Source organism: Ochlerotatus camptorhynchus, unplaced genomic scaffold, assembly GCF_037179485.1.
Source record: "Ochlerotatus camptorhynchus isolate MF236.1 unplaced genomic scaffold, CSIRO-AGI_Acam_v1.1 ptg000114l, whole genome shotgun sequence".
Classification (NCBI taxonomy): Eukaryota; Metazoa; Arthropoda; class Insecta; order Diptera; family Culicidae; genus Ochlerotatus; species Ochlerotatus camptorhynchus.
The window spans coordinates 2602530-2615125 of record NW_027040604.1 but is presented as its reverse complement, the minus strand read 5'-3'; the positions used below and the strand labels follow the sequence as shown (position 1 = coordinate 2615125).

At 41.1% G+C, this 12596-nt stretch overlaps 1 protein-coding gene and 1 long non-coding RNA gene across 2 annotated transcripts; both read left to right on the top strand.

Moving 5' to 3' along the window:
* Positions 1–2143: 2143 nt before the first annotated feature.
* On the top strand, positions 2144–3297 carry LOC135699760 (spidroin-1-like). Its single transcript, XM_065220081.1, has one exon. It carries the CDS (start codon positions 2151–2153, stop codon positions 2493–2495), a length of 345 nt encoding a protein of 114 aa, XP_065076153.1. The 5' UTR covers positions 2144–2150; the 3' UTR covers positions 2496–3297.
* A 621-nt stretch (positions 3298–3918) lies between these two features.
* LOC135699670 (uncharacterized) lies at positions 3919–8982 on the top strand. Its single transcript, XR_010517530.1, has 2 exons — positions 3919–6098; positions 8735–8982. It is a non-coding gene; the product is annotated as an uncharacterized LOC135699670 (long non-coding RNA).
* The last annotated feature ends 3614 nt before the right edge of the window (positions 8983–12596 follow it).

The window sequence follows — 12596 nt, the reverse complement described above, 5'->3', positions numbered from 1 at the left end:
GGGACCAGCTGTTTTGACGAAAACAGCTTGGCCCTAGACTTAAAACAGACGAAAAACTGTTTCTTTCCACGAGAAAGATTAACTTTGTTTACATCCCTGTTTATTAATACCAAAACCAAGGTGATCATCGTTGAGGTAGTTATTTAGCCTCTTCGATCTTTTAGAAGACAGATGAAGTCTTCTAACATAGGAAATCTATGAAGATGGTACAAGTCTTCTAGGATAATTAAAGTAGATTAAAATAATAAGTTGAGTTAGGGTTAATAAAGAAATGATTGTGGAAAGCATGAGTGTTGAATGAATGTAATGAGAAGGGTACCCAATTGAATGAGAGTCTGAATGAGAGTGTGTTTGAGATAAGTGAATAAATATTGTTTATTAATAAGAAGAAAAGAGCTTCCATTATAAGCTGAATGAAACAAAACGAACAAGGAACTGCAGGAAATGAAACAACAAAATCAATGAATAACCGAGCAAAAGAAAAAAATAGAAGTTATAAGAGAGCATCTGGAATGCAGTTGGTATTTATAATAGAAACAAATCATTAAAACATAGGATCCGGAGAATTGTATACTCACAGAACTGATAGTTTGCGTGAAACATCGATCCATGACACGAAAAATTACCAACCTAGGCTAGTTTGGTAATTTTTTATGGGAGGTGGGATGATTGTTACCAACAACTTGGGAACAATAGTCTGGTTCAAGGCAAGGCACACAAGGAGATTAGTTGAGGTTAGGGTTAGGTCCTTTTTTTCATTAGTTTAGATTTGTTAGTATATATATATAGAAATAATTATTTGAATTCAATATTTTCCCTTGGCACATTTTCATTTGTAAATAAATTATACCTAACATAAATATAAACCGTTCAATTAGTTACCCAGCCCACTATATTAATGTTTGTAAATCTTTGCATGCAGATAACTGTGAATAAATAAATAAATAAATAAAAACAATAAAAATGTAAATAAAAAAACAAAAGACGGCAAAGTCCGCATTAATATTACCTAGTTTAAAATCTACTAACCCCTCGAAAACGGCTCACATCTTATCCGTTCGATTACATGTCATTTATGCATCTAAAATGTTGGCATCACGGATCACCGGAAAATTAGAAGAGGAGAGTAAGAAAGAGAGAGAGAAAGGAAGAAAAGGGAGAGAGAGGGGAGATGATGAAGGAGTTTTGCTAAAGCCGGCAGAAAGTGGTAGACCGTCCAAGAGTTTGGATCAAAAATATATAAAGAAAAACTAAGAACGGAAGATAAGTAGGAAAGTGGTTCAAGGATAGTGCTTGTCAACCTGAGGCCCAAAGGACATCATTGGGAGACCGAAGCCTGGGTTCAATTCCTCCAGCAGAGACCTCCGACGAGTGTTGGCCTTGGAGAAACCGTGTGGAAAGTGGTACCAAGGAGACCCCCCCCGGAGACTAAATACCCGCAAACGGAGACGGTGACAATAGTTCCCACGTGCGCTCTAACCACGATCCAGGAAAAAGTGAGTTGGGGATCGGCGAGTCCCGCGCTGGTGTCTAGCGAGTATCCGCCATTGCTACGACACACGCAACGGGCGAGCAGTAGCCAAAGCTGTGGCGGTGAGGGTCTGGTAAGGTCTGGCGGGTCCGCCCCCGCTTGCCAGTGCCCAAAATCCAATGTGCTACTGCCCCGTCTGCGAGCGCGTGGAACGTCGGTTATTCAAACCTTACTCTGTCGGAGCATCGAGAAGGTACGCCGAGCTACGGATCTACGCAACGACATCGGTAACCTAGCGGCGGAGTTCCCCCCATGGAGACCAGGATCATGGGTGCTGATTGGAGTAGCTGACCACCCTATCATCAGAGGTAACCAAACTACAAAATCCCTTTCTCTCTCTCCCTCTACGCATGGGCCCCACCGTTTCCTGATCGGCCGCAACGACCCCCCCTTATGATGTATCTTTTAAATTGAAAATTATATAATGAATAAGCTTATTTTCTGTGTTTGTGCCTTTTTTTTCTTGAGAGACTGTCTTGGTGTCCTGTATTGTTCCGCCTATTATTCTCATGTTGATTGGTTGTATGTGTGATGTCCTCCCGAAGCAAGTGAATGTAGCCGACCCTGAAAAGAAACCCATTAGCACTGAGCTAGCCGTAAATAACAAAATCCAGACAAAATGAAATTCTTCGCTGTTTTCGCTCTTATCGCCAGTGCCATCGCTGCCGTGAGTTGTGCACCACAGTTTGGATTCGGAACGTCCGGTGCAGGAGCCCAAGCTGCGTCCCAAGGAATGGGAATGGGAGGCTTTCCTGGCATGGGAGGCGGCATGAGTGCTTCCAACGCTAATGCTGGAGCCCAGAGCACGGGCATGGGAGGATTCCCCGGTATGGGCGGTGGCATGAGTGCTTCGAATGCTAACGCTGGTGCCCAAGGCATGGGCATGGGAGGTCCATTCGGCGGAATGGGATCATCGATGGCGAATGCAGGAGCCCAAGGAATGGGTCAAGGATTCGGTGGCTAAACCTTCGCTGGTTTGGCAGAGATTCCCAGGTGTTCAAATCAGCAATTTCTGCAAAGGCTACTCTAGTCATCGAATGGAGATGGTGTAGATGATAAAAAAGAAACTAATGTATACATACAGTCTAGAAATTATATTCAATTGTAACACATAAGTCTGAAAAAAAAAACATATTTTGCTTTAGAAAACGGTTGTCTAACTTGACGATAATTCTTCGAAAGTCAGAACGGCTATAACCTTAAATTGATACTTAGTTGTTTGTCCCTTATTTTGTAATGTTGGCTTCGATTCCCTGTCTGTTCGAAGATATTTTCGGGTTGGAAATGTTCAAGACTTCACTGGGCATATCGAGTAGGATTGTGCTTGCCAAACATTATTTGTATAATTGTAAACATGGTTGGATGTTCTCAATTAAAAACTGTAACCTGTGGTGTGTCTGTCTGTCTGAGATTAGTGAGATTGTCGCGATTAGTGTTTCGTATTTTATGTATAACAATATGCCAAGGAAAGGTTTGAATACAAGCTACCAACACCACCCATCGCCCACAAAATCACCCACTGGACAGTTCACAGCCACACCACTAAACGACAGGAAGATCCTCTACCTACCACCAGATGGTACTATTTACTGGATTTGGAGGCCATTAGGAGGTGGCATAATGGGGCCATGATGAGGCGAAATAGGGTGGAAGGACGATGCCTCATCGAGGAGGAAAGGAGGAAGGAGGAGAAAAGAATAGATCAGCCGCCATCGTTGAAAATTATTTGATTGGCGATACTCAACAGTGAGACTTCGTAAAGCAAGTTCAAGCATGTTTGAAATTCAGTAAGAACCGAGGACGTGAAAGAAATGAAGAAGGAGAGTGAGGTGCAGACCAGGCATGGAAAATCATTTACATTCATTTCATGCATTCATTTACATTCATTTGCCTCTAACTTTTTTCATCAACAGCATTCCGCAAAATGATGTACAGAGCTTAAGTAGGTTTTGTTATTAACTACAACTCTGTATCTCTTATGCATCACGAATTAGAGCGGGCAAAACTTGTTACTGTTTTTCAGTGAATGTAAAATACATTCACTGAAAAACAGTAGTGGATTTTGTTCGCTCTGGTTCGTCATGCATAAGAGATACGGATTTGAGTTGTTAACAAAAGTAGCTAATAACAAAACCTACAAAAGCTCCATACATTATTTTGTGGAATTCTGTTGATGAAAAAAGTTAGGGGCAAATGAATCTAAATAAATGCACGAAATGAATGCAAATGATTTTCCATGCCTGTGCAGAACCATGCAGGACCCCGTAGTTTACCGCTGGAAAATCATCCACGGCGTGGTCAGACCCCGTAGTGTCCGTCATTCGGCATACGGCGTGGTTAGACACGGAGCATCTTCCGATACGAAGGTATCCGGGAATACAAACCAACGGCCCATCGACCGTTAGACGCCACGAGTTTAGTGAGGATAGAGAGAGAGAGAGAGATCGAAGAGCCGTCGCGAAAAGTACCGAAGTACGCGCCCGGCTTGCGAACCAAGTCGAGGGTTCAAAGTCGAAGGAAAGGAACCGACTGGACTGTGAAAAGTGCCCAGAAGGAACCAGAGGAAAGTGAAGGAGTGGCTGTGGAAGGACCAACAGCGGGCCTGCGCTGAAGAACAAGAAAAACCTTAAGCGAAACGAGGTAGGAACTAGCCAATAAGAAAGTGGGACTAAAGTGGGAAGAATAAAGGTACCTGGAGCTAAACAAGTGTTGTGTGTGTTGAATATTTGAGCGCTTCCTTGGCCGCGATATTCGAGCGCGCATGCCGACCCTGAGGTTGTGTAGAGGGGGGTCTCATTAGTGCTGGGCAGGGAGTACCCCATCCCAAGTAACATTGAAAGTTTTATCGAGTTTTTATAGTATTCTACAAGTCTAAATCAGGATCTACAGAACCCTCATAAAACCCAAATTGATACTTGGGCTGTTACAAAACTGTGAAAGTGCTTAAATTAACGCTGAAGACAGGCATTAAGTTCCAGTTAAGACGTAAAATTGACGATAAATTGATAAGTTGACATATTGAAATTCATCATTATTCACCACAGTGTAGGCAAACTGATGAGTAGAAAATAACATTGCACTGGCGTAAAAAGTTACTTCACTCGAGAGCGAGACTAAACCTTCTCGAGAATTGTCTCCAGCGCCATCTCTGGGCAGAGGGCCACCTTACCTAAAACTGAAAATCACTTGAGAGAACTTTGGTGCCTCGCCGCCAAAAAGTCATGTCAATTTCGGTGCTCTGAGAGCGGCATATGTAAGTGGGCATTATGAAAGTTCAGTTCAGTTAAAACAGGGTGTCGACCACTTGAAAAAAAAACCTGGAAAATGAGTGAATATCAGGGAATTTATTTTAAGACCTCGAAAATCAGGGAATTTCATTCAAATTCAGGGAAATCTTTCTTAGTCACAGACAGTTATTAAAAAGTATGACTGACTTCGCCAGTTTTAAGCAACTTAATTACTCGGTGTATGATGGTTGTTTATGTCAAATTTTATACAGAGATGTGAACTTGTGGTTGCTCAATGCTTAATGTTGCATTTTCGCAAATTGAGCAAAAATTACTCAAATAAAAGGATAATTTGTTGTGTTTGGGCCTAACCATCAAATAGGTATGTGCGACTCTTAACACTCCGAACACGAAGTCTCCGGTTAAAATGTGTAACGGAAAACTTGCAATGTTTGAAAAATCATAGCTCTGCCATTAATTGGAGAATTTCAAATTTATTGATGCCATTTGAAATTACAGACTTCGTTTAAAGATTCATTCGGTTTCAATAGATTTAAAATCTTATGATAAATTGCTGAGCAATGATTTTTCAAACATTGCCAAATTGGAGTTATAAATTTACCGAAGGTATCGTGTTCGGAATGCTAAGGTATGTTACACCTAATTGTGTCTGACAAAATTTAACCTTCGAGTAGATTGATGCGTCTGCTCGATCCAGCTGTGTCCAACAAAAAGTCAATCCTTTGAGCACATAGGTGCGCCTTTGAGTAAATTCAAGAATAGCAAAGCTTGAGAATTCTCGGTCTGCATTGTAAATCTGGTCAGCTCGGAAAATAAGCTTCTCAGTGAAGATTTAGTATTGTGATGTTGCTGCTAATTGAGGTTGAGATGGAATTAACTAACAAGTTTTTACGATTTCCGACCAAAAGAATCCGTCCGCGTTTGGTTAATGTGCAGACTTCTAATATATACTCGACACTAACTTCTAATATATACTCGACACTCGAGTATTAGTACAAGACACTGAAGAAGTCTGCACATTGTAGACGAAATACGCGTATCTGTCAAGGATAAGCAAATAAAGTAGTGGAATTAAATGGAAAATACTAATCCTTCTCTCTCTCATTATACAGGTATTCCACTAAGACGCCCACATTCATCAGGATATAAAAAGGTGCTAAAAGGATATGATTAAAGACACATGTTCATATGTAATATGTAGGAAAACTGGATGAATTACTGTTCCTAGCGTTGAGTTCGGAAACAGTTAGAACAGGACTTCTAAGTGTGAGAAAATTGCCATGCTAAGGACCTCTTCTCGTATCATGGAGCAAATCGAGGTAAGAAACGGATCTTGAACATGCTGAAAACATTGAGCGATTAAGCATGTCTTTTTTGTAGATTTATATCGAAATTCTTGTAGTTTTCGCCACGCATCGCTATCAATCATATTAACATCCCGGTTACTGCTTGAATTGATTACCTGGCGCTTACCACGTTTAAAATTTGTAAATTTAGAAAATTGCGGTGCCTTCCCGTTTTTGGCTACACGCAATTTTTGTCTTTTTTGAAATCTATAAAATGTATCGAATTCAATTTGAAATTGTACTGAACCACGCTTCATGGGTGGTTTGAGGTCCATGGGGTATTCCATGCATTTTTTTTCCAGAAAAAACTAGTACATATCGGAGGAAAGTAACAACTGATCGTCGCTGAGGTCGTGTTGCCAAAAGCGGGTTAACACTGGGCCTTAAAACGGGTGTCACTTCACGGTGAATACGAAGTGTAGTGACACCTTTTCACTCACGGTGAAGTGTTTTCCATTTGATTTTCCAGGCAATCGCTTCACCGTGAGTGACAAGTGGTCACTTCACTTCGTTTTCATTTTATTTTATTTATTTAATTAAAATCTTCAACATAATGTTGTACAGATATTTTCTAGGCTAGGTGTCGAATTCTATGTCTGTAAGTAGACTTACTAATGTTAAAATCATAAACATCAAACGTTTCATTAAACACACGACAGCACAAAGTCCACGGTTCGTTGAATCCATAGTTGGTCCGATGGGTAGATTGCCACAGAAGCGTGCAGTGTTCGGAAAATAATTCTCAAATCTCATTCATTGAGCCATCCTGCAAGAATAAACTCGCGTGCGAATGCGGCAAACAAAATTCACGCTTGAGATTCTCATGCATATTCACGCACTCGCACTCATAACGCCGAAAAATCATTCCAGCTTTAAACTCATAAAAACCACTCAAACGTCAATTGTTATCATGCCTATGCATGTTGTGTTAGTTTTCCAACCCCTGATCCACAAACAATAGTAATAACAACGAATAACGCCAAAATATAAAGCAATGAATTTTTGAACCTGTAAACTCATCGGTGATTTTTGCAACGTTGAATTATGCAAGGCAAAACTCATAGGCGCATAAACTCATGCATGAGATTTGAGTTTTTGAGTTTTTCCGAACACTGGAAGCGTGTAACTACGTAGAACTCTTTGAGGAGCATTGATGTAGATTTGGCTCACAAGAGAGTTGCAATCCACGTCACCGTTAAGCAATCCAAACACGAAGAGTCGCTGAAGTAGTTTCCTCCTTACTGCCAACGTGTCCAGGTCAATCAGCCTGCACCGTTCTTCGTAAGGCGGCAAATTTACCGAATCGTTCCAGGGCAGAACACCTAAAGCGTATCTTACGAAGTTTCGCTGAATGGCCTCGATTCTGTTAGCTTGAATAGCGTGAAAGGGTGCCCACACAACAACAGCATACTCTAGAAGACTGCGGACGAGAGCACAGTATAGTGATTTCAGCGCGTAGATGTCCTGGAATGCGTTTGTGTTTCGTTTCAAGAAACCTAATGTGGCGAATGCTTTAGCAGTTATCATGGAGATGTGCTCATTGAATCTTACTTTAGAGTCGATGATAACACCCAAATCCTTAACTGAAGAAATGAAGAACAATGGATGTAATGTCGGCCTAAATGCCCCTAATTTGGGCCCATACATAAATTCAGCAATCGACTAAATTTTCAATAGCGACCAAGGATATCCATTTGTACCGTCCCAATGACGCGTTCATCTAGATAACATTGATAAATAGCTGATTTTTAGCGATGGGCCCAATCTCAGATCCATTGGCCAACATTAGAGCCATTTCTCCTATCAGGGAATTTGGTTTTCATGATTGAGGCGACACCCTGTTAAAGGAACGAGAAATTCAATTCAATCAAACGCACTTTTCGTCGAATTACGTATGTTTCGTATTCGCAACACGTAATTTCAAATAACATGTTTATTTACGTTCCATGATTGACGTAAAAGATGAATGTGTTTCCGGATTCTAATTAGACCTTGGTCACTTCTGACCACCTAAATAGGGAAAATGGCTCTAATGTTGCCCTATGGACCTAAGATTGGGCCCATCGCTAAAAATCAGCTATTTATCAATGTTATCTAGATGAACGCGTCATTGGGACGGTACAAATGGATATCCTTGGTCGCTATTGAAAATTTAGTCGATTGCTGAATTTATGTATGGGCCCAAATTAGGAGCATTTAGGCCGACATTACATCCATTTCCCCTACTATGAAAAAATCCATGAACTGCATCCAAAGAAGCTCACTTAAGATCACCGATTCTATGCCGATATAACTCGCCAATAACAGTCTTCCATAAACAAAATATGCCGGATTCACGCTGTTTATAAACTTCGTCATCTTTTGCCTCAAAGAGCCATCCTTAATTGATAACAAACCAATCGGGAAAGTAAACTGGGAATTGCACAAGTAGATTGAAACTCCGATAGGATTAATCACAGTTCAGCGCATGCACATTAGCAACAAATTGATTGCCTATAAGCGACTATAAAACGATTTTGCTATTCAATGCAATCCACAGCTCACATGCTAAGTGATATTCACATAACTATAATAACAACATAATAAAATGAAATTCGTCGCTGTCTTAGCACTTATCGCCAGCGCAATCGCTGCCGTGTGTTGTGCACCGCAGTTTGGATCCGGTGCAGGAGCTGCATCCCAAGGAGTCGCAATGGGAGGCTTCCCTGGCATAGCAGGAGGCACAGGTGCCACAGGTATGGGCATTGGAGGATTCCCCGGCATGGATGGTGGCATGGGACGACCCTTCGGCAGACCGGAAATACAGACGGCATGGGCTCCTGCTGCTCCTGGTGGTGGATAAACCATTGTTGATCTGTTAGACACCCCGGTGTTTTAAGCTCTAGTCGGCGATTGGATGTGTTATGGACGAAAGAATAGATAAGAATTGTGTATCAAACTAAAATAAGGTGCAATGTAATACTGCATGATTTATCACGCTCCTTTTGCATTGCATGACATTTAATGAAAATATACCCTACTTTATCGAACTGTGCATGTATAGTGTACTCATGCGATGTAGCAAATCATTTTTTGCAACTGAAAAGAGTGTCGAAAAGTAGTACTTGGCGGTGCCGGTGGTGTATTTAGCATGTCGACGTCAGGTGTATGTCGGTGGTGATGTCAAATTACCGTAGGATCTTGGTTTTTGTGTTAGGGATGGTTATTTTCACGCGTTTTCTATGGTGAAAATTTTCGACTCTTTCCTACGGTAGCCGTCCGATTTTCGTTTCAAAAAGTAGAAGGGTCTGTGCCTAAGGGCACGAACGGAAGCAGACGTAGGACCGCTAGTGGACGGAACAAATGTGAAGAGCATTTAGTTCTTTTAATTGATCGATCATCTATTATCGTAACTCTTTCCGTTTTTGAATTAAAGGCGTACCGAATTTGTAGTAATTTTTATCAAAGAGAAAGTTGATGAAGAGAATCGATCAAAATCACTTGCACCCCTGCTTCCAAGTTTGGTTACAAGATTACAACTCTGGAGAATCCTGATGAATATGGGCGTCTTAGTGGAATACCTGTATAATGAGAGAGAGAAGGATTAGTATTTTCCATTTAATTCCACTACTTTATTTGCTTATCCTTGACAGATACGCGTATTTCATCTACAATGTGCAGACTTCTTCAGTTGTCTTGTACTAATACTCGACTATAGGATAAGCAAATAAAGTAGTGGAATTAAATGGAAAATACTAATCCTTCTCTCTCTCATTAAACTCTGGAGAGCATTTTGTGTGGTCGTTGGGGGCGTGTGGTTCTAAATATGGACACACAGGCACAGATAAATTCTATTCCAACTCTTTGCGGCAATAAACTTGTTGGCCCTGAAAAGGGCCATTTTGTTGTCAAAATTGGTGATGATTTAACCTCCGAAACCGTACCAAGTACGTCGCTTCAAACGTAGACGACATCCATGGCTGCTTACACTTGGCGTGTTCAGAGTAGGTGACAGCATCACGGATCACATTTTCCAAGAACACCTTCAGCAAACCTCGTGTTTTCTCGTAGATCATACCGGAGATACGTTTGACACCGCCACGGCGAGCCAGACGACGGATGGCGTTTATCACGAAGAATCTTCCGATGACGCTTGGCGCCTTCTTTACCGAGACCTTTTCCTCCTTTGCCAGTCATTTTTGCTTGTTAGGTCGAAGAGTGCACTACCTAACCTGCCACCACCTTCCTACTGCTGCCTGCTCACTGTAACTAGTGTAACTCTACTGTCTGTTCCCGGTAAGTTCTAGAGACCTCTCGAGCTGGGTCTCAAGGTCGGCTTACTACTGGGCAATCGGTTGGGCTACGCGACCAAACGTGCAGAATACTGTCAAATGATTAACGTTATGGAACAAATGCAACTGTGGTTCAAGGTGGAAACAATTTATTGAGGACAACTATTGTTTGAGAGGGTTGGTTTATACTACTAGTATTGTGGGTGTGGGTGTAAAGTGGGTGTTTTATTCTTGAAAAACGTACCGGTACTGCTGATGAGGATGACTGATGCTGAAGATGGACGGCTTCGGCGACGTTGGACGGGCGCTCGCTGGACTCACTGTGCTACGAATTCTGCCAGATTCGGTGTGGCGATCGTGGTCAAAATTGGCTGAGTGGCGGTGTGAGGAAGCGGTTTCGTTGGCGCATGAAACTACTATAGGTCCTCCCAGGCCCAGGCGTCTTCCCTCATAGACTTACATCGGCAGAGCCCAGGCAAGGCCGGAGTGACTCTACCGAGAGGGGAACGTCTCCTTGGCGGTTAGGGAGGGTTCCCGAGACAAATTCCTTCTAGCCGATTATTTGTGGTCTGGCTTGAGGAAGGCTAGTTCCTTTGCTTTTAGACCTAGCGGCCCCTAGAGACTACTAAGCCGAATCACGTGCGCGTCGGTTGATCTTGTCAACGGACAAAAGGGCGGTGTGTACCAAACGGTAATACAAAAGGTCCTGAATTGAGCTGTGGTGCAGCAAACTGTCACACTCGAATATTACCACTCACTACTGGCTATTTCAAGCACTTTAACTGTTCAACACCTTTCACCCGTGAACGCAAACAATTCCCTACTAACAAATTGACAATATTTTAATACATAATCTTCTAATAATCCTACTAACCAACACCAAATAACTTATAAAAACGTGACAGTACATTAAACAATTAAGCACGAATTAAAAATCATACAAATCTTGTAACAAACGGTTACATCACCGAAGCGAAAATGAGTTGAGGTTGGACAGCAGCGCTCTTTTATATATTTTCAGGTTCAAGCAGAATAATGTGCAACCAAGTGGTACTCGATTATGACGACTTATGACGGAAGAACGTTTATTTCACGAAAACAGGGATAAAATTATCAATTTTTATTTGTACATTGGACCATGACATTACCACTTTTTCAATAATTCTTTACTATTGATAAGTAGAAATATTTCTGATCGATTGGTGATAAAATTATTGAAATTGGTCCAGGGGCAGCTGATTTATTAATGTTCAAAATATTTCATAATGTTGTCACATGTTCCATTTTCGGTTTTTATAAAGTATGCCCCCATATAAAAATCACAGACGTAGTCCTAGGTCAAAGTGACATCAAATTCATGAAACCACCAATATTTATATCTAGGTTCATATTAATGGTAGTTTTAAGCATGGAATAGTGGCTCCACTTTGTCGACGGAATTAGGTGGGAAATATATCAGCATGCACTTTTCATCCACCGACCGGATCTTGTTCTTCATGCGCCATTCGTCGAATTTCTTGTAAGCACGTTCATATAGAGCCTTGGACTTATTTGGAAGAAGGCCAGTCTTAGCAGCATCTGCTGCTGGATGTCCGAATCAAAATCGCTCATCTTCTGATCTTGATTATTTATGACAGTCATATTTCACGACCTACTTGATCGGATAGTTTGGTTTTCAACATGAACGTTCATATCCAGTTGCATTTTATGCAGGCAAAAAAAAATAATCTCAAACGATATTTTTCGACGATGCAAAAAATGATGTATGCTACTCGATCTTTTCAGCGCTCGTCGTAATTATCTAAAAATAATTTAATGAAAATTTAATCAGATTGAAAAAGACTAAGAAATCGGTAGGATACATGCAGCGATGTGTTTTGATGGGTAAATTCAGTGAAATTAACATTTAAATTTTGGCTGCCGAAAACAGTAAATGGGTGCCCAAACCGTAGTTTACCCTATTTCTTTAAATTCTCTTTAAATCCTCCTTAAAATTCACCTTCTAACCAAATCGATAAAAACTGGGAATTAACCGGGAATTGGATTCTATGTCAGAATCTTCTGACCCAGATTTTTTAGGAAATAATAATCTAAGTTCACTGTGAAAACTCCTCTATGAAATCTTTTCGGGAATCTCTTTAAATTCTTTCAAAATCCTTATAAATGCTTGTAGCAATTTCCTTAAACTATCTTCGGCGAA

Coding starts and splice junctions, on each gene's coding strand:
- LOC135699760 (XM_065220081.1), top strand. CDS start 2,151: ATGAAATTCTTCGCTGTTTTCGCTCTTATCGCCAGTGCCATCGCTGCC.